The sequence below is a fragment of the Stylophora pistillata genome, chromosome 5, assembly GCF_964205215.1.
Source record: "Stylophora pistillata chromosome 5, jaStyPist1.2, whole genome shotgun sequence".
In the NCBI taxonomy this organism is placed as follows: domain Eukaryota; kingdom Metazoa; phylum Cnidaria; class Anthozoa; order Scleractinia; family Pocilloporidae; genus Stylophora; species Stylophora pistillata.
Window position 1 is genome coordinate 38531701 of NC_142523.1, and position 21506 is coordinate 38553206.

General features: G+C 38.0%; 2 protein-coding genes across 2 annotated transcripts; one reads left to right on the forward strand and one right to left on the reverse strand.

Annotated features, from left to right (window-relative positions):
* Window positions 1–165: 165 nt before the first annotated feature.
* On the reverse strand, window positions 166–12273 carry LOC111339603 (leucine-rich repeat and guanylate kinase domain-containing protein). Its single transcript, XM_088759584.1, has 18 exons — window positions 11573–12273; window positions 11175–11273; window positions 10316–10397; window positions 10134–10234; window positions 9501–9582; window positions 9068–9192; window positions 8376–8429; window positions 7829–7918; window positions 7146–7313; window positions 5761–5867; window positions 2969–3088; window positions 2800–2896; window positions 2561–2674; window positions 2283–2351; window positions 1955–2087; window positions 1468–1745; window positions 1246–1340; window positions 166–847 (listed from the first exon to the last, which is right to left on the reverse strand). The coding sequence occupies exons 1-18, from the start codon at window positions 11807–11809 to the stop codon at window positions 466–468; spliced, it is 2433 nt and encodes an 810-aa protein (XP_088615710.1). The 5' UTR covers window positions 11810–12273; the 3' UTR covers window positions 166–465.
* On the forward strand, window positions 12246–15150 carry LOC148731863 (uncharacterized). Its single transcript, XM_088759585.1, has 7 exons — window positions 12246–12274; window positions 12761–12849; window positions 13096–13293; window positions 13679–13839; window positions 13933–14039; window positions 14278–14504; window positions 14873–15150. The coding sequence occupies exons 1-7, from the start codon at window positions 12246–12248 to the stop codon at window positions 14881–14883; spliced, it is 822 nt and encodes a 273-aa protein (XP_088615711.1). The 3' UTR covers window positions 14884–15150.
* The last annotated feature ends 6356 nt before the right edge of the window (window positions 15151–21506 follow it).

Genomic DNA, 21506 nt, shown 5'->3' on the forward strand with positions numbered 1-21506 from the left:
CTCTCCTGTGTCCATTATGATGACGTACCGATTTTGAGTCGAGAAATACTTTCTGTCAGTTTTACCACACTTGATATTTACGTCAATCGTATTTTAAATTACTCTTCAATGGGAAACAGGAACATGTCCCAATTGATTGCAAAAAGTAAAACCAAGGTAATAAATTCTTTGTTTTAATTTCATTTCCTATACAAAATATAAACAAACAAACTCTGTTCAATTCACAAGACATTTCAGGTCTTGCCGAAAACAGGAGGGGGGGGATAGCATTTCATGTGGCCAATGGAATTGCCCCCAACGTTCCCCAAAGATACGAACAACGACAGGGAATAGGTTTGTACTGTGAAAAAAGACTCACAAAGTTAACTACCGGTAAGTTACGGCAAACGTTGAAATATTTTTCTATTTCAAATTCTGGAGTGAGGGTCTTTGATCTCTTTCTCCGTCTTGTGAATCAGCCACATTTTAAATAGAATTGGCGATTTCAACTTGGCCCAAACCTCCCGAAAATGGAACAGAGCCGGTTTCATGCAAGTCAAGTGTTTCTGTTGGAATAAAATCAAGTAGATCTCTTGAGTCTACACCTTCTTCATCTGATTCTCTTGGAGACTGAGCGTTGGAGTACGCACGCGCAGATGACACTATGGATGAAGTTCCGTCCTGTTCCTCGTCAGACTCAGAGATGTTCGATTCCGGGCCTCCATCTCTTGCCCCGTTTTGACTGCTCGCATTGGCCATGATGGAAGCGAGAGAGACGTTAAAATTGAGTGGGACTGAGTTTGGGCGTTTGACTTCCGTCGGAGAATACTGTGTCGAAGAGAGCTGGAAGCTAGCCGAAACAGCTTGCCTAGGATAATAATTGATATCGTAAAATATCTCATTTCGATTTAATCGTCTTAAGTAAATCCTACCGTCCTAAATTTACGCAGTTAAGTGATAATTCTAAACTGAACCCGCGCTTTGTTTTTGATGTTTCAGTCTTGTAATTGTGTAAGGACTGAAGGAAACATTCGTTTCTTTACTCTCTCCCCCAACTCCTACCTTTATTACAAAACACCCTGAGCGGTTTATATAAAATGTTAAAACAAAATGTTAATAAATGTTACTAAAATGTTATGATTTTAGAAATTTCTCTGTTGTTCAGCTCTGAAATTATATTAAAATAATTATTTGCCTCAGGTTCGGTTCGCCTTCGGCGAATAATTGTTAAATATTGCTTAACCCTGATTGGTACATTGACTATACCTTGTGCCCATCATGAACTGTTCCAGTGATATCTGATGAATACCTGCTACAGCCGCTTTTATCTGTGTCTGGCGACGCTCTAAGGAAAGAGTTTCCTGCAGGAAAAGCAAACATACAAATGAACAGAAATATTTGTGAACAAGGGTCGTAATGATCATTTAAGGTTTGCCGAGTTTAAATTATTTAACGATTTTCAATAAGGAAAGAAAAGTCTCCACTTACCACTGGTGTCTTTTGCTTTGTTAATTTAACTCCTTTGGGAGGAGTTGTGGACGACTCAGACCGTCGTGACCAGGTCCTCGCCGCCATGTTGACCGTGACACTTGTTGTTTGACTGGTACCTGATTTGCCCCCATGGTTTAGTGTATCCTCTGATTGGCTGGTTTCAACAGACGTCATGCTATCGCTGAACAAATCAGACTGCCCTGTGGATGGGGGTGACATGCCAAGGTATTCCATGACAAGAAGTTTAAGTCGCTTGTAAGCGTCACTGAGATCTTCTGTTGAATTGTAAGAAAGATTTGAGTGACAATCGAACATCCACGATTCTTTTCTTGGCAATTCACGATTATACCCATTAAGCAATACCTTTATGTGGAATCCGAAAAATCCGAAAAATACATTTTTTTTTAATTTAACGTTTTACACCTCACCTTAATTGGCACAAAATTTTTACAAAGGCAAAAATGAATGATGGAGTGTTCCTCACCGCTGTTGATAGCCATGTCAAAGAAGCCGGGATTTCTTCTGTTGTGCTCCAGGCATAAAGTAGCTCGATCCAACGACTGTAGTAACAAAGGCTCTGGATAATCATGTCGCTCCCGAAGGCGTGCTCCGTGAATCTGAAATTAACAAAAACTTTCAACATTCAGAACTTAAAAAAAAGATATGTAATTCTTAGGCAGTCTGCACAATGACTAAAAGGTTTTCCGCTAAGTTGAACACGGGTTCGGCGTCATGTCTCGTGAGATGTCCTTGATAATTATTGTGACAGTTGCAAAATACGACAAATTATCTGTTACATGTAGATATCCTACCTCTCTTGATACGGGAAGCACCAAAACATATCTGGGCTCAAAATAAGTGTTCTTGAAACTCAATACTCCCTGGAATAATATGTAAAAATAGCATCTTAATGGCTTTCTTTTAGCATTGTCATACTGAATATAGTGAATATAGTGAATATAGTTTATATCTGACCACTTGCATCCCAGAGGCTGAATTACGGGTGCAGTGTGAGGTTGAGAACAGACGTCAGCATATGACGTCATACAAGAGGAAAGCAAACTCTGTCGCTTACAGGGAAGTAACTAACCTCTAAGTCCATGTGGAACACTGCAGCAAGTCCTTCACCGGCCACACTCTCAACGGCCTCTCGTGTGACACCGTACCAGTTCCCCGCCAGCTGGCACGTTTGTAGGAATTTACCCTGCGGATAAACACAAACATGACATGATAGACTTCTGAAACTTTTAATGTCGTCTTTCCAAAACTCCTTTGTTTATTACTAATGATAGTTCCTGATTGTTACATGGAACCAACGTTTTAACATACCATTACAACTCCTTGTTCAAATTGTTCTTGAGTGACAAAACAGTAGTCCTCGAGATTTTCTTCCTTCTCCCGAGGCATTCTTGTGGTATGACAGATGCTGTGAGGAATAAACACACAAAGATCAATCTCGAAACTGAGCCAGTGACAAAGAAAGGGTCTGAGATCTCACCCGAAGCCAAAGAAGTCTGGAAACTCCTGACATAATCTTCGCGCCAAATAACGTTTTCCTGATCCGGGGGGTCCACACAGGATCAGCATCGGATAGGGCGTGTCCACACTTGGAAGGGTGCTATCGGAGTAGAGACGATACGAAATGTGAACACGTTTTGTTGACATCGATATTTGGCAAAAATTGTTACTCAAGCTTTAAGATTATTAGAGAATCGGGTGCAAGCACCACAACATTAGTGAGAAGTACAGCTTTTTCATTCCTACAACGCTCTTAATATCACTTAACTGGATAAGATAAGAGAATGACTTTACTGGATAACACAATTACTGGTAGAACCAGTAGTTCTCATTGTGGTCCATGCAAACAACTGAAACAAATAATTCAGAAATACGAAAATACAACTAAAAATTAAAAATTAAAAATGAATTAAAAATTTCTGCTTATGGTAGAATTATCCACTCTAGAGTTCCGATCTATATATTTCTTGTATAGTTGATTTCTAAATTTACAAAGGGAAGTGAGACCCCTTGTATTACTGTCTTGGTTCTTCCATAATCTAGCGCCACTTGCAAGAAATGAACGCTTGCGGGTCATTGCGCTGAAAAAAGGTGTGGATAAGTCCAAATTAGTTGACGCCCGAGTCGTGTAATTACGTCTATTTTTAACATAACGAATATAATGATTAAAATAATCAGGACATTTCCCATGGATAATGTTATGCATAATACACAATTCCCTATGCTCTATTATGTCACTAATGGGGATCCAACCTAATCTCTTAAAAAGGCCAACTGTTCATTCAGTGCCTGCATTTAAAATTACTCTGGCACAACGTTTTTTAATTCTAAGGAGCCTTAATTTGTAAATTATCGATCTTAGTGTTTCCCCATACTGAACAACAATATTCAAAGATTGGTTTAATTAAAGCGTTTTATAGCAAAATCCTAAGTGATAGATTCAGGTACTTTCTGGCTCTTTTAAGAAGATTTACCCTAGAATTTAATTTAGTGATTATGTAATCTGTATGGCTATTCCAGTTAAGATGCTTGTCTATCTTCACACCAGGCAGCTTTTCGTTTACGGCCTCTTCGATTTCAGTGCCTCGAAACGGAAGGTTAAGCGATGGGTTTGTGCAGTGGGAAAGTTTTGCTTGGCTCCAACAAGTAGCTGTTTTGTTTTCTTTGCGTTTGGGACCATCTTGTTTGGCGAGAACCAGTGATTCGCTTTGTTAAGACTTCCCTGAAGTCTGTGTTGGATATGCAAGGGATTAGAATTAGCTATCCATAGTGTACTGTCATCGGCGTAAATACCCCTATTGCAATCAGGTATTGCAAGTGGAAGGTCATTGATATGTAACAAGAAAAGGATGGGACCCAAACCAGAACCTTGTGGAACGCCTCTAGTAATTGGTAGTTTGTCAGACAGCGATCCGTTCTACTTTATTACTCTTCAACGCTATTACACATCAAGAAGAGATACAACATCGATACAACATTGATACAACACCGCTGCGTTCAATCGTGTAGGTAAGAGTCAAACCACCGCAGAGATGTATTATCAGTGTGGTACATACTGATTTTTGATAAGTAAGTTGTGATCTACCAGATCAAAAGCTTTACTAAGGTCCAGCAGTACAGCGCCAAGTTCTTTCGAGTCCATAGCTTTGAGCCAGTTGTCAGTAAGACAAAAGCGCTGTTTCACAAGAATGATACGGGCGATATGCTGGCTGTTTACTGTGTAAGAGCGTGTTCGATGTTAAGTAATCAAGGTACGATCGCGCAACATGCCTCTCCAGAGGTTTAGATATTACGGGCAATATGGAAATGGGACGATAATTGTTTCTGTCATGGATTGAGTTGTTCTTGTGGACAGGAGTCAGTTTCGCTCTCTTAAAGTTGTCCGGGAAAGAACCACTTGCAATACTAGCATTGGAGATATGGGTAAGAGACGGAGATATGATTCCATCGAGTCCTGTGGCTTTAATTTATTATTTATTATTTTTTATTTATTATTTCTTAAGATCTTCACCCACCCGTCTCAAACTAATTAAGGACCGTAACCAAACCACGACGGCGACGGCAACGAGAACGTGGAAAAGCAATAGATCTAATTAACAGAACAATAGCTCAGAGCGTGCATTTTAAAACTTAGTTCATTTCTCAGCCGACCTTTGCAAAGCGATAACGTGAAATCAGCAAAATTTGCGTCGTCTGCGAACCGAAACCGCAACGGCAAATTATTTCAATTTCCATTTGCAACTCAACGCTACTTTAATACGTTATGTTGAGGCTGAGTTGTGGCGCCTTATGAGATGGTAAACACATGCAGACATTTTCAAAATTCTAATTAAAAGTAGAAATTCATTTTTTAATCGAAGTCTTCCTTGGCGTAGCTGTCCTGACTGCTTAAGGTCCCTATTGACGGGATGTGGAATACGGCTGAGTTATTGATTTTACCTTTACAGGACGCTAGTTATAACAAGGATATGCTCTGAGGTATGGCCCTTTCACGGAATTGTTGCAAACTTTGCAAACTTTGAACACGCGCAAACACGCACATTGCACATTACAAGACACAAATGCGTGTATTAAAAAACGCACGCAAGTGAGCGTCGCACTCGTCACGTGTAAATTATACGTAACCGGTCAACTAGAACTCAGAATGCGTGTAATGAGACAACAGAGCATGAAATAAGACAAAAAGATTAAATTCTGAATTCAGTATTAAATAAAGACAGAATATCTCGGTATAAAAGATCTTGATAATACAAAGTCTGCCTCCTTAACTACCTGTCATGAATTCTTGTCGGCTGGAGAAGAGCCTTTGTCACGTGGAACATATGATCACGCGCTGCTATGACCTCTGGAGGGGGTTCAAACATATTCACCGCTGCAACCTGTTGAATCACCAATAAAGCAAAGATTTACTGGCGTGGACATTTAAACAGACATGAGACCTATAAATGTACATTTTGAAGCATTGCAATACACAAAGGCCTGATATTAGGCACGCTGAACTCTGTGGATTCAGAGGCCCAAGCCGGGGACATAACACCAAACTCTTACACTGCCTCTTTCCGCCCCAGGGAAGTCAGTCAGTCTCCATCTATGGTATGTATTCTTCACCTTATATGTTAAACCCTTACCGACACCCTAACATCACTATGAATATTCTCTATAATATTCTGTATACGTTATTTTCCTATGGCACTGACAGGGAGATAATTTGGATGTATCAACAAAGTTGTAATGGTAAATTGGCCACCGTAACGATTACAAAAGCTGACGTTTCGAGCGTTAGCCCTTCGTCGGAGCGAAGTTAGCCCTTCAGCGGAACTGACAGGGAGAAACTGGCTAAGAGTCCAAAGCTTCTCTATTTGGTGATCATTTCCTCAGGTCTCAAGTCCTTAATGTGTGGTTCAGGGGTACTATTAATGACTTTAATGTGTGGTTCAGGGGTACTATTAATGACTTTAATGTGTGGTTCAGGGGTAATGTTAAAAGTAGTTTCTGTTCATTCTTAGGATTTAGACAGTTAACAGAATTGTGAAGAGTTGAGAAAATAATCTATTTTACTCACAGCCAATAAGTTACCGGCTAGCTGTTAGTGTCAACAGATAAACAGTCACACACAAAATCTATTTTACTTAGAGTCACTATGTTACTGGCTGTGTTATGATGTTCGTCCTTCGCTGGCGAAGAAGACCATGACTTAACTCAAATCACTGAGGGGGCGGGATGGGTGCAGAGATGGCTGATAAGTCCAATCTTCGCGCGGAAGTGTCTGACGCAATGCGGGCAAGGGATACTGGGGAATGGACCAGGTTGAGGGTTTGAATTCCTTTCCTTTCTTCTCCGGCGACTCTGATCTTTCTTACGGATGCAGATGATCTCGAATGCCAGCACTCCCACTCTCACAAGCGAGCGCCATGCAATCGCTTCCCATGTGGAGCAGGGAATGTCACAGCGCTTAAGAGACTCTTTCAGAGAGTCTTGTGTTAAAGGGTTAACAAATAAACAGTCAAGAACATACGTAATATATTTTACTTAGAGCCATTATTTAAGTTACTGGCTGTGTTAAGAGAAGACACAAATAACAAATAAACAGTCAAGAACCCTATCTATTTTACTTAGAGCCACTAAAGTTATTGGTTGTGCTACAAAGGATCTGTTACCTTTTCCCCAAGTGACACCTTGGATCGATCCAGTTCAGTCAGAGTTTGTATTTTGAACAATAAAGACAGTCTGTAGTCTGGCATTCCTTGGATCGGGTTTCCAAGCAAGTTCAGATTTCGTAATAAATTCAGTTCTCTGATGTACCGCACTTCAGCAATATCGATCACCTGAGAGAGAATAAAGAACTGTAAGACAGTTGGGAAAAAAATATCAAACATTCACCTGTAAAGGGGAGAACTCCTAGTTTTTAATCTATTTTGTTATAAGAAATCTTCAAAACATGTTAACTCATAGACTGTTCCCCTTGTGATGTCACTCAGGCTTTTTCCCTTGAAAGGTGTTGACTTGTGTGCTACTGTCGTGCAGATGGAGAAGAATATTTCAATTAACACCCACACAAAAAGGATTTTGTCTTCCATTTGCCCAAGATAGACAAAAGAACACTAGAAAACATTAATTAGCGAATAGTTTGAAAGACTTCGCAGATTTTCATGTTGTTACCTGATGGCTAAGAATATCAGATCTTCATGGCATCTTCCAAGAAACTTTTGAATCAAAAGCAAGCTGAATTCTTATTACAACAAAACAGGCAAAAATATTAATCTGACTCGACCATGCATGCATGGCCAGAAAATGACACTAATTATTACACAATAAAAATTTCACTTCTGATCAAACTGACCTGGTTTTCTTCAAGGTCAATTTCTTGAAGTAAATTGTGATTCTGAAGACCTTTCATACTGCGAATACTGTTCCTGGATAAATTTATTATCTAATAACAGACAAGAATATAGTTTAAAACTTTTGCCAAGTAATAAACTAGTATATCTAAGTAAAAAAATCTGTTTATAATTCCTTGGATTTTTGGAAAATTGTAAGTTAGCAATTAGTGCCAAATTATATGATTACATCTCTAGAAATGTGTTTCCTCCATTAATAGCCCTTTGATAGAAGTGTCTCCCATGGTGAGAAAATATCTCCCCCCCCTCCCAATGAAAGCTTTGACTGCCTCCCCCACCCTCCCCACCCCTCCCTTTTACCCCTTAAACCTATTAGGTTAAGAGCAAATGCTAAAAGGCTTTATCTTAAATAGTATCATCATGTGCTTTAATACCATTTCCTCTCTTTGTTTACCTTCTGTCAATAATAATTGTAAATAATACAATTATCACACATTTGTAATGAAGAAATTAATCTGGTTCTTACTTCAATTTTATATCTGCACCCACCTCAAGATATTTGAGGGTTTCCAAGTTTTCAATTTTCTTTATGTTGTTGTTACTCTGAAGGGAGACAGATGCAGATAACAATTGAGACTCTTTCCACTCATATGCAGTTTAATAGGAGTCATGCAATCAGCTTTAAAGATGTCAAGTTCTAAATTTTGTCTCCTGGAGTCTAGCAAGCAAAGCAAAAAAAAAAAAAGAAAGAAAAAAACAAAACAAAACAAAAACACAACAAATATTCTTGGATAGAACAGTACAATACTTGGTTTCTGTAATATTAAAGTCAGTTTTTCATTAGTGAGCCAATGATTACTATAAAGTAATGTTGTACTTTGATAATAATGTACTACCATTTAAATTTCAAAAATCTAAATTAACTGTTAGCAGTGTTAGTCCTTTGATGGAGTGAAGCTCTGATCTTGAATGAGAGTAAGATTTCAATCCAATCTCTTTGAGTTAATTACTTGAAAAGTGGGGGGAACTTAAGACCATTGTAATAACAAAGCCCAAGATGAATGTTTTTTTTTTTTTTTGGCTTATTCTTAGGGCAAGGACTTTTTCTCCAGTATATGACTGACATTTTTAGATATATGTACATGTTAACCTAATTTTTGGATTTCCTCCTTTAACCTTTGACATTGCAGTAAGAAAACCATCTAAGTTTCTGGTAGAATGTAAGAATTAAGTGAACCAACCAAATTGAGTGATTTGAGTGGCAGGTTGTCCAAATTAGCAATCCTGGATATGTTGTTGTTCATCAGACTAAAGTGAGTCAAACGATGACAACTTGATAATCCCTGGATCTCTGATATGTTGTTGTCTGTAGAATGAAATATCAAGGACAACAATAACAAAAAAATCAGAACTAAATGCTTATCTACATGTAGCAAGTCAATGATTAGCGATAACTTAGAACGAGAGTCAAGTGTGTTTTCCTAAGATAGGAAATTCTTCCGGTTGTGAATTAAAGAAAAAATAATAACCTTGATTTATTTTCTCCCCTTGGCAGATGATAGCTTAATTGAGATCCCCCTCATTTACATTTACAGTTTTACTCTTCTCCCCTTCAAGTTTGTGTCCCAATCAAACAGTCAAATGTAGTTTACTTCATTGCTACAGTAAGGATACAGTCCAGTGTTAATCTGGTAAGACAATGATGGGCAGACAAATCTGGAAGAACTTCTATCTTGTTATGTGACATAATTACATCCTGAATGGGAAAATACTGCATTGTTAATAATCACTGTTAAGCAGACATTGTTCTTGATAGATAAATCATTTATTAAAAAGAAACACCTCACAGTCCGAAGACTGAATTACGTGTAAAATATACAAGAAACAAAAATAATTCATAGTTAATATGGTTTGAAAATCTTATTAATAAAAAAATGATGTGGAAACCTATTTTACTCATGATTCTGAGCATTTTATAAAAATATTTTTCACCATTCTTGCCCTCAGACCGTGGAGGCACGGTGGCCTCATGGTTAGTGCGCCCGACTCCGGATCGAGTGGTCCAGGTTCGAGCCCCGGCTGGGACATTGCGTTGTGTTCTTAGGCAAGACACTTTACTCTCACAGTGCCTCTCTCCACCCAGGTGTATAAATGGGTACTGGCAATTTAATGCTGGGGGTAACCCTGTGATGGACTAGCATCACATCCAGGGGGGAGTAGAAATACTCCTAGTCGCCTCATGCTACAGAAACCAGAGTTAAGCACTGCCCTAATGTGCCACTAGGCTCATAAACAGACTTTACTTACCCTCAGACCAAGTGGAGGCTTGAAGTCTAAAACAGTAGTAAGCTCATTGTGAGAAACATCAAGGGACACCAGGTAAGGCATGCAACCCAGTGGACTTAAATCTGTTGATTTAAAATGTCACATCTATTTGTTACTTGTAGATCAACAAATCAAGCCATAAGAAATTTAAAGTTGAGGCATACCTGTTAGTGAATTGTGTGAAAGAACAACATTCTGTAAGTGAATATAGTCTTGTAAGCAGGTTATGTCAGTGAGACCACAACCCTGATGAGATAAAAAAATAAAAACAAGCACTTAATATGCATAAAGTGAACATAAAACAAAAAAAAACAAAAAAAACGGTTACATGCTTTTCCTCAGCATTATACATCTTAACTTGAAATTTTTGAAATTGTACTTTATCAAATCTGACTCTTCTAAATCTAAATGTCTAATCTGCAAAGGGCAATACAGCCCATCTTCAGCAGATATACCCACCCATCCCACCCCAAGGGAGGACATCCACCACACAGTAATCTCATGCATGGGAAATCAATGTCTCCTACCCCTAACCCTGCAGGAGACGGGGCCTATGGTTTATTTGTCCTTATCCAAGAAGACTAGAATATCTATCCATTTCTTGATATTATAGAAAGGTAGCACTTTCTCCTCAGTTATTTTAAGACCCTAAGTGTGAGTCCAGCCGGGGCTTGAACCCTCAACCTCCTGCTCAACAGTCCGACCCTCGCTCTACTCTTGGATTCATTAAAGAGCATTGACAACTTAACCCTTTGACTGCAAGATGTGATGAACTTGTAACTTCTCCCTGTGCTATCCATATACTATCCAGCAAATGGGTGACAAGAAAACCCAAACTTATCAGGTAGACGTTATCTTGATCTATCACCAAATTCTCACAATCTATTTACAAGGAAGTGTGTAGCAGCTAGAGGAGAGATTTAACAATCAGATATTGGAAGTTAAAGGGTTGGGTTCCATTACAAAGACTCACTAAACTAATTATTTTTTCTGGTAATGAAAGGATCAGTTAAATCGTTTTACCGGTAAAAAGAGATGAAGATAAACTTGAAGTGTTCCATCAGCAGATCTCCCCAGCTCTGATAAACCGTCAGCTATCATGTCCTCAAACTCACTCGACCTCTACAAAACATAATGTGTACAGAGAAAAAAATTCAATGAAGGGATCTGTCGCAATCATGATCACACAAGTAGGTTTATAACATGGGTGTAATTTCATCACTTACTCATTGAAAATGATCCGATTTCTAAAACTTAGATATAATCAAATATTTTTTCGAAATCGTCAAGCGCCTCGACTTCTAAAGTGAGGGGTTTGGATGGTTTTTAGTTTATTAATAACTTACATAGTCGTGGTGTTTCAAAACAACAACCTGGATATACATTATCGTGCATTAAAATAACATCAAAGTAATTTTCACCTGATCTTCTAGTTCTTCTTCCTGTAGGCTCGTATCCTCAGCAGGATTCACTTGCCGTACATTGGTTTTCGATTCCATTGCACCGCGACTTTCGGTGTGCTGTTCTTCGCCATCGGCTTTGGGTTTCATCTCCGTGAGTCCATGCTCAGAGGTAGTTTCCATCTCTGTGTTTGCATCGATTGCCTTCTCTTTGCTACTTTTACCTATCGAACTCATTTCTGTTTCTTTCGGGTACATTGACTGGGTAAAAAGTGGATTCTGGTAAGAGTTCACCAAATTTTAGAAGAGCTTATAAGTTTTATGTGTTGTCCGCCATTTTGTATGTATTTTGTTTCTAAGTAACAACAATACGGAGCTTAAGCAACCACGACGACGAACGGAGGACGACGACCGGAAGTAGCAAGAACGTCACTGCGCAAGCGCGAACCAAGAATTCCGTCGTCGTCTTGTCGTCGACGACTTGAGAAGGACCTGCCTCACGTCGTCGTGAACTTCCGAACTTCAAAGCAGTTTTTCTCACTAAAGGTGCGGGTTTATGGTTAGTTTTTAGACAGTCTATGGCCGGTTGGAGTTTGTATTCGCTTCTTCGTTTGATTTAAACCACCCTGATCAGTTTTTTAAACAAATAAAACTCGAAAACCCACCAACTCATATTCCTTCCTCCGCACAAGAGATGTCAAGTCAAGGGGTGAAAGCGACCACGTAAGGTTTAAATTTATTTGAGTATATTTTATGAAAGAGTGCTGTTTATCATTTTTTTGAATGAAAAGTGTTAAATGGCAGTGTAATACACCTCTGCGTTCGGTCAAAAGCTGTGTATGGAACTGCCGGATTATTGCTACTTAAAAATTTTGCTTGTTGCTGTTCTTCAATCGAGACGCTTTAAACAACAAAGAATTCTTCAGATCGGTGTGTTAACATGAGCTTGAATACCTGTCAGGTTTTCTGAATCTATTTTCAAAATGTTTGATATAGATTTACAGCCATAAAAAGTATTCCGACAAAATCACACGCGATCATAACTGCCTTTAGTGCAATGATGGGATGATGACCATAATAAAATTGTTACACCCAAATGATAGTGGTTCTTTTATTGAAGTTGTTTGAAGGCAATCTTCGTACGCTATACGGCTGTATTGATGTGTTTATTAATCGTTTGGTTATTGTCTTTTTGTGTCAGCTCAACAGAATAAATAAACGATTACTTGAGATGAGGCCTCCAGATACTCTTGCTAGACTACCAAGAGACATGGAAAAACATTTTAAAAATTTGAAAGGTACAGTGTGAGACTTTAATTTACCATTTCTATGTTTGTATGCAATGTTTTAAAACCAAATAACAGTACATAACATGTGGGACTCTTGCAATTGACAGACATTTAAACCATGTCTTTTAAGCATTACCAAATGGGAGATCTGTTTTATATAAGTATTTATTAGTAAAATGCAGTTGCAATGGAATGCATTTTTTGTTTTGATAGTTCAAACAGTAATAATGGTATTTACTCTTGATTTCTTTCCAGCATCAGAACTTCAGGCTTGGCTCTTGTATTATTCTTTACCCTGCCTAGTTGGCATACATCCTGATATCTATCTTCAACACTTTGCTCAATTCTCTGAGGGTATTTATATTGTACTTGGTGATTCTATCACACCAAATCAGCTTAGCAGAGCACGAGATCTACTTCTGAGGTTTTATAAAGACTTTGCAGAGCTGTATGGTAATTTGTTTTACTTCACACTAACATTAATTTTACAGTTAAAGGACATAATGCAAAGCAGCTTGAATACAGCAGTGATCATTAACCATAAATGTATTGTGATATTTTGCAAAAAAAGACTCCATTGGGCATAAAAACCCTAGAATTTGATTGCCAAGTTTAGTGCAACCTGTATGGCTCTCTATTTCTTCACTGAACACGTATTTGAACAAAACATTTGACTGACTCCTGCATAAACAAATTAACATTCCATGATTCTAGAAACATCTGTCAGAGTGATGACAATAGGTTAAATTTGTATGAACTCTGGATATAAATTTAAGTTGCAACATGTAACAGTACCCATTTATACAATTCATGATTGTTGAAAAAAAATATGTTAAAGGTGAAGGTACTTGTGGCTTAAATGTGCATAATGCTGGCCAGCATCTTGCTGACTATGCAGAGGGATGGGGACCACTATGGGCCTGGTCCACCTTTGGGTTTGAGGATATGAATGGGACCCTGATGGATTTTGCACATGGAACAGGAAATGTTTGTCGTCAGGTATTTAATCTGTTATTTTGTACAGTAGGGAGTGCTCAACATATACATCTTTGTATGATTGTAGTTATTTACTTTCTTGCTTTTTTTTAACAGCTGATCTGGATGTTGCATGCACAAAGCCGACTTAGATGTGATGTCAACTTGATGGAAAACTGCTCAATAAAGCAATTTATTGAGTGCATGCTTAGCACAAAGAGACAGTAAGTGTGATTAAATTTTAAATTACCAGCTCCATGAAAAGTATTTTAAAGCAAAAATATACACAAAATATTCTTCTTATTTTAAAATGCAAATAATTGTTCATTCATTTTTATCATTTTATGCATTTAAGTGCCTTCCCAAAGTATACAGAATCAAAATTGTCATCTGCTATTTAACTTAATTACTTTTTTCTGTATGTTTCAATGACTTGTGTACTCACACAAAATCTTATTTTAGACTTCGAAGCCTGAAGAAGGCAAATGATTGTCAAGTAGCTGGTGGGACAAAGAAGGTACAAAACCTACAACAGCCAATTGGTGAAGCCATCACCAGAATACTAGGAAGTGATGCTGTTTGGCTGGTAAACAGGATTGTTGTAAATGGCCATGTATATTTCTCAAAGCAATACACAAGGATGGTTAAACACAATGCCTGTGTCGTACAGTTCACTGACAACACTCTTGGTGAGATAGAGTTCTTTGTATGGGAGAAGAAGTCTGGGAAGGTGCTTGCCATTTTCAAGGAAATCGAAATTGATTCAAATAAACTATTCTTCTTTAATGATGTGGGATTGCATGCAGTATGAGTTAAAACTGATAGGTGAGTTTCTACAGTAGCATCTAAAAGATGCCAAATCCTGGAATTTAATAATTTCAGTATCTATTCATTCTTTGGATTGTTATGGGCAGTGATAAGATGTTGAGAGAATGTACCATAATCAAATCAACCTTTGAATAGGTTTGGATCAGAATCTTGCATATATAGAGTTTGGCAATAGAAGCTCTGAACATCTGTTTCACCAAATTAATATTTCTTATTCTTAATGTTTTAGGTCTGACCTGAAAGCAAAGAATGTCACTGAGATTTTGGAGAAGATTATGCTTCTAAATGGCAACTCCAGAAACCATGTTACAATAAGATTTCCAAACTTTAATGGTGTCTGTGGTTAGATATAAGAAAATCTAACTTTTCAAGTCTCAATATGCCAGATTTGAAATTTCCCATCGCTTCAGATAAGACTGCCTTGCCATGATATTTAAGTAAAGATGTGTCCCTAAGCTTTCTGTATAAAATATTCTAATCTGGCAAATAAATTGATACTTTAGTTGATACTGTATCTATATTGAACTTGAGTTTAAATGGCAAGTATTTATAATTCACCATATAATTAGAATAAATCAGGAGCAGACAGTGCAAAACTGTGTTGGCTGAATCCTACACATTGTGATAAACCATTTTGCAGGGATGCCTCAGGTTGATATAACCTTGTATTTCAGTGTGGCCAGAGTCGTTGTCCTTGCAGTAGAGCACTTTTTATTTTCTGACTGGAGCACCAAACACATGGATCAAAAATCCCACTTAAATTGCATTTGCTTTAGTTTTCTCCTTGTATTCTCTACTCCTGTAATTTTTTATTTCTATTCATTGTGAAATGCAATTAAAGGATAAAAAAAAATGTTTTATTGGAAATTTTATAAGCTTAGAGAATATCTGCAGAAAAAATTAATGAGTTATAAATTATAACACAAAAAAAATTGTGACTTTTTTAAACATCTAAAATGGCATTTTTTTTCTCTCAAAAAACAAACTCATGAGTAAAATTCTTAAGAATCGAGGGTTTATTTTAAAAGATCATTTTTCCAAGTAAATTCCTAATAATTTCCCAAGGATCAAGAATCTATTTTTTTTATGTAAATTCTACCTGTAATGATTCCTAGGAAATTCTTAGGAACCTAGTAATGTTTTTTCACATCTCTAGAGAGCTTAAATTTTTTTAGGAAAATTCCACTTACTCCTAGGAAATTCCTAGGAATCCTAGAAAGTTAGGAAACCATTTCGCAAGGGCTGCTATCTGTGCCGATCGCTAGCTAGCATTGATTAAATTGACAGACTTACGTCGTTTGCTCGCCAAAGGATGGAGCATCAAAGGTAGAACATAACAGGCTAAAGCATGTTGAAAATCAGACAAACCTTGTGCAAAATAGGTTTGTATATATCAGCAACACTTAGAACTGAATTTAAACCTCAAACAACTTGCGTAAAATTTGATATTTTAAACTTTTGCGATGTGTAAATTATTGTAAATAAAGCTCAAGCTTAATACTTCCTTGGACTGTTGATGTTCAAGAATTGAATAACCTACTCTCGAACTTTCGATATATATGTGGCAATTTGATCCATGAGTGAGAAGAAGAAGGTTTTGGACGTCTATGAACGATGTCATTTCTTAAACTGACGAAGCGAGAATAAACAAGATTTCAGACGTCGTCGTCCTTGAGCAACTTCACTGCTTAAGTTTCATTTTCCCGCTAAAAACGACGTCCTCGTTCCAGACCCTTCGAGATTACTTGACGTCGTCGTCGTCCCTTTCGTCGTGGTTGCTTAAGCTCCCTATTTAGACCCAGTCTACGACGAAAGTGGCTTTTCCTCGCGCCAGTCTTTACCTTTGAATACACAAATCGAGGTGATCTGTACGTGACGTCCGTGCGGGGGCCTGGGGAAAGAAATTTTAATGCCATATCCCATTAACCAACACGCGCACCAATTCAGCCTGTTTTCATGGCGGCCGATCGGCGTGATGCGACGTCGATGTAGCTAACAACTTTCGCACTTTAACAAGTGAGAAGACTTGTCATGGTAGTTTGAACAATGCAGCTACTGCCATGAAAAGAAACTCCGTGTCTGCGTGGTTAAATACTTTGACAGCTTTTCGCGATGAACATTGCAGACAATCCAAACGTAAGCTCGATGTACTCATGCATAATTTGTATGAAGTTTGCTTTTTTATTTCATACTGATGTACTGGATTCGCTTTATCAACAGTAAATGTTATTCGTATTAAAGCTGCCTTGTTTCTGGGAATGGTGTGTTTGTGTTGATATTATTTTTTATATGTGCTGATTTTAAAGAAGTTTTGATCGAGCCTTCGTTACTCTCTTGAAGTCAGTTCCATTATCGCGGGCTTTTTGACGCGGGGATATTCAGCATTTAAAGTACTTTTAAACATGTATTGTTTCTTTTGCCGGCTAATTGTTTTTATTGTGATTTTTGTTGTTTGTTTGGATGTCTTGTCGAGCAAAGGAAAATGTGCTTCACGCCGAGTCAGTAAATATTCGACTTCATTGCCCATTTCAAAACTGTGGTAAATTTTAGAAAAACAAAAAAAATTTAAACGAACATCGTCGTCTTTATCCGGAGCACAAACTGGATGGCTTGTCAACCTCTCGGAAACGGGTTTCATTAAGACAATGTGCAGAAAAATTTTTAGACGACGGGAGTAATCCTTATTCCAGGAAGCAAAGGGTCAGTGAAGTGCTGAACTGTCTGAACGATGAAGAACTTGTGGATTTAGTTTAACCAAAGATTGCCAAATTTGTGTCACCTATGGACTTTTTACTGCAAGGAACTGATGGAAATCAGGATTTTCACAGCAAATTATCCAAGTTCAGAGATGAACTTTTCCTGCACTACCCAGAACTTCAGGCACTGTTTTCTCCAGATCCCTCAACAAGCACTGGTTTCTATAACCAGAGGCAAGTGTTCACTGAAATAGTTCAAAAGAACAAACCTAATTCTTGCAACTCGCTCCTTGAAATTGACAATGGTTCTTTTTTCAAGGATGTTGTTATGCCTTGTGTTTTTAAAAAACAGCACTCGCCATTTTTGGAATTTTCTTGTGGAATTGTCGGGTCCCTTGCGATTGGACAAAAGGAAACACAAGATGCACTAAGAAACAAGTGGGGAAAAAATTGGAAGTGGCCATTGTCATCAATTCAATTTTAAGTAAAGATGAGATTTTTGGTAATCTGAATGACACCTGCCAAGAATTACTGTGTTAAGGACATTAGCCAGAAGGCTCATTTTTTGATTGATTATTGATTAGTTCACTAATTTCAGAATGATCTTAGATAGCCACATAGTTACAATGCTTATCTGTTTTTCTGTATTTCTATTGGTTTTGTAATCGGACCTTTCAGCGTCACCACACGCATATAAAAGGCAATTTTAGCGTCCCTTTAATCAGTTCTTCGTAAGTTTTGAATAGCCTTGGTAAACTTTCACCCTTTCGTTTTTTTCAACCTATGGCACAAACGGGACCAATATGTGAGTACCTTTGTAACTTTGTTTTACCCTCTCCAGTCTTTTCAGTGTTGGGTGACAATATACAAACAAATATTGCAATGATCTGTATAGATTTAAGATTCAAAGGCCAAATTCGTGCCAATTTGCGAGTCAGTGAACGCCCATCATTTAGATAGAACAATGGGCTGATTATCAGTCATCAAACTCTTTTAATTTGTTTCCAAACTTTTGTTCTGTTTCACTTGTATTGTTAATCTCGTTATAGACTTTAGAGCCCAGTATTTAACATGCGATTCTTTGATCATGTATTCCGCGGCTTTTCGTTACATTGATAGAACTTCGTTGTATGGTTGTTTCAGTTTACGATCGATCGTTCGATAGATTGATTGACTGTCAGAATAATCGTTATTTTCGTCATTGATTGTGGTTCGTGGTCGATTGCTTTTCAAGAATAAAGATTTGTGCAAACAGTCAACTTTGGGTTGTCATTTCGATCAGTAAAATAGTCCCAAACACCTCGTTAACCGTGTTTTGGAGCGACACGCCCTTGAACTTTAGAATTTAGATTTTGGTTGCTGTGAACGCTACATACTGAAACAAATTGGTCTAGAATATAATGAATGTGGAGAAGTGGTTGTAGGCCATGTTGACATTGAAAAGTACATTTCATTGTTTCTTGCCCAACCTGGAACTCAGAGTGTAATAAATACACCCAACAATTGTCTGATGCTAATGGATTACACAGATGGTTTTCCGTGGGATAAATGGTCTCATCATTTTACCGCAGAAACCAGTGTAAGAGTGAAACTGGTTGAGCCTTACAATTTACTTAGCACAGTTTTGACTGTTGCCCTTTGGTTGGGGAATGACTATGAGACAAAAAAAATGTGGTCATGCTGTTTACAAACAGCTTCAAGAGCTAAAAACAATTAAACATCCACTGACTGGGCAAGAAATAAAAATTATTAGTCTAAGACACACTTGTGGGGATGGTAAGGAAGGGAGGTTATCTACTGGCAGTTCATTTGCCAAATCTCCTTATCTAATCCCAGAAGCTCCAGAACACCAGAGCCAACTGGGTGACATGAAGATCATCTGTCCAGAACCAGTTTGGACAGTTTTAGATGCAGAGAGTTGCCAAAAAAAAATTTGAGAATGAACTATGTGGAAAAGCCCCCACTAAACAAAAGCGCAGAGAGTTTGCAAAACAAAATCTTGGGAACACTGGGCGTAAAAATTTGAATGGTACAGCCTTTTTGGAGTACTACCCTGGTACTGCTCACCAGGGTTTTGGTCACCTGAAACACTATGTTCGCAAATTGCAAAAATTGCAGCAGGTAAAATGTGCCTTTTTCAAACTAGTTCACATCAACAGTGATTGTATTGTGCCAGAAAATATCTATATCTCATCCACAGAAAGCTTTTTTGGTTTAACACACTTAGCCACCAGGAAGTTGTCTTTAGCTTTACTTTCCTTGCAACAATAGAGGTAGGGGTCTGTAGGGTGATTATGGATATTTCTACAAAATGTGTAGCTCTGTAAAATATTGATATCTCCCCCATGGAAGGGATTTTTTATAAGCACCCCCACCCTCCAGCAATTCTGAAAAATCTCCCAATATTTTTTTTATAGTTTTTGGTCTTTGAGAATGAGACCCCCTGGAATTTTCATTTGCCTTCTGTGGAGGGGGGGGGGGGGGGGGAAATAATGGCTAGTTACAGGAACTACACAATAAGAATAACAAAACAAAATGTGTATAGCGGCATGTTCAAAAATTATCAAAGTCCTTTTAAAATTAGGAAATAACATGTATGCCTATCACGAGTTTGCACCCTTTCACTAAAAATCCTGTAAAATCATAATCTACATTTTACATAAATTGGGTATAGTATATAACCTAACTGATACTGTATAACACAATAATATCTGGAATTTTTACAGTTTAAAAAAGTAGTAGTGTGCTACACAACTCTGCAAGTCTGTTTATTTCATTTCTGTTCATCTTCATGACTGAAGATTCCTTGAGTCTAGATGTCATGTCATTACCAGAGTTGGAGAGGAAGGTTCGAAGGCAGAGTTGTATCATTGAAGCAGAAGTCAACCAGAAATCGAGTGGCAAATGGACGGAGGAATGTATCCTGGCAAGTGAAAAACCACCATACCGGATTACAGTGGGACTGATGCGTCAAAATGAGCCTAAATTGAGCCAGTTGAAAGAGCTGCTACAAAAAATTCCATCCTTGAAGCGAGCAGCCGATGGAGGCCTTCAGGCAACTTACCAACCAAACTCGAACGTCCATAGAAATCCCGAGGAAAGGTATCCGGTCTTGAAAAATCCGACTCTCGTCAGAGCCGGGTTCTTCGCTTGTGTGCGTCTCTTAAGCACATTACCATCGCACAATAAAACTGAGTACGTCGTCAAAAATTTGTACTCCCTGATGGAAATGAATTTTAAAACAGTCTTCTGCGGGAAAGAACAGAGCGCTGAGTCGAGAATACTATCCCAGCATTGGACTCACAGAAGCCATCCGAGTGAGTAAAATTTTCACCTTTCAGAACAATAGCTGTCTTTCAGAACATTTCTTTGTCGCAAACTTTCCCGCATGGCGTCCGACCGACCGCCATGCTTCAAAACAGATTGGATTGGCGCGCTTATTTGTTTATGGGATACGGCATTAAAATTTCTTTCCCCAGGCCCCCGCAATGACGTCACATATCACCTGGATGGCAGACAGAGGGGCGCGTGTCGGCTTATTTCGTAGAGGGTCTTTTGGTTCATGGTTGAATTTCTTCTGCGCTGTCGCGTTGCCAAGCCTTCGCCGTGAAGTTTACAAAGGTTTAACTTGATGTTTACACTTTTTTCGAATAGGGAGTACAAATTTTTTCTGTACTTACAGCGCTTATCGTCAAGTTTCGTCAATTTTTTATGATGTTCCCAAAAACTTAAACGGATTAAACAATGTTAAGATTATTTTTTATTTATTTCTTGATTGTGTAGTGTGGAAATTGGAAATTGAAAATTTCTCAGTAATACGTAGAGGTCACTGTAGTTTTCAAAGAGTGGGTTCAGTTTTGGAGTGCACCTTTTACTGAGCCCACCCCGGGTTAGAGTGAATATCTTGAATTTCCTTCATGATGGGCCCTGGGAAATGTATTTTTTTCTTTTTTCTCTGTGTTTTTTGAATGCTCTGTAAGTTATTTGCGTGGTCGCAGTAAAGTAACAGGAAATCCTAAAGAGATTTTTAAAGCGTTCGAAGGAAAAAATGAAAGACGCAATACCTTTTTTACAAAAAACAGAGGCATTTGATAAAAATAATTTATGCATTTGGCCATAGGCGCGATGAGAATTATGTATGAATTATGCATTCCCATCTATCTGGCA

Excerpts from the sequence above, each read along its gene's own strand:
- LOC111339603 (XM_088759584.1), bottom strand. The coding sequence starts at position 11,809 with ATGTACCCGAAAGAAACAGAAATGAGTTCGATAGGTAAAAGTAGCAAA. Across the intron at positions 7,314-7,828 it reads TTGACCTTGAAGAAAACCAG|GTGATCGATATTGCTGAAGT; the intron begins GTCAGTTTGATC and ends ATTCTCTCTCAG. Across the intron at positions 848-1,245 it reads CAGTTCATGATGGGCACAAG|GCAAGCTGTTTCGGCTAGCT; the intron begins GTATAGTCAATG and ends TTATTATCCTAG.
- LOC148731863 (XM_088759585.1), top strand. The coding sequence starts at position 12,246 with ATGTCAAGTCAAGGGGTGAAAGCGACCAC. Across the intron at positions 13,840-13,932 it reads CAGGAAATGTTTGTCGTCAG|CTGATCTGGATGTTGCATGC; the intron begins GTATTTAATCTG and ends TTTTTTTAACAG. Across the intron at positions 14,040-14,277 it reads ATGCTTAGCACAAAGAGACA|ACTTCGAAGCCTGAAGAAGG; the intron begins GTAAGTGTGATT and ends ATCTTATTTTAG.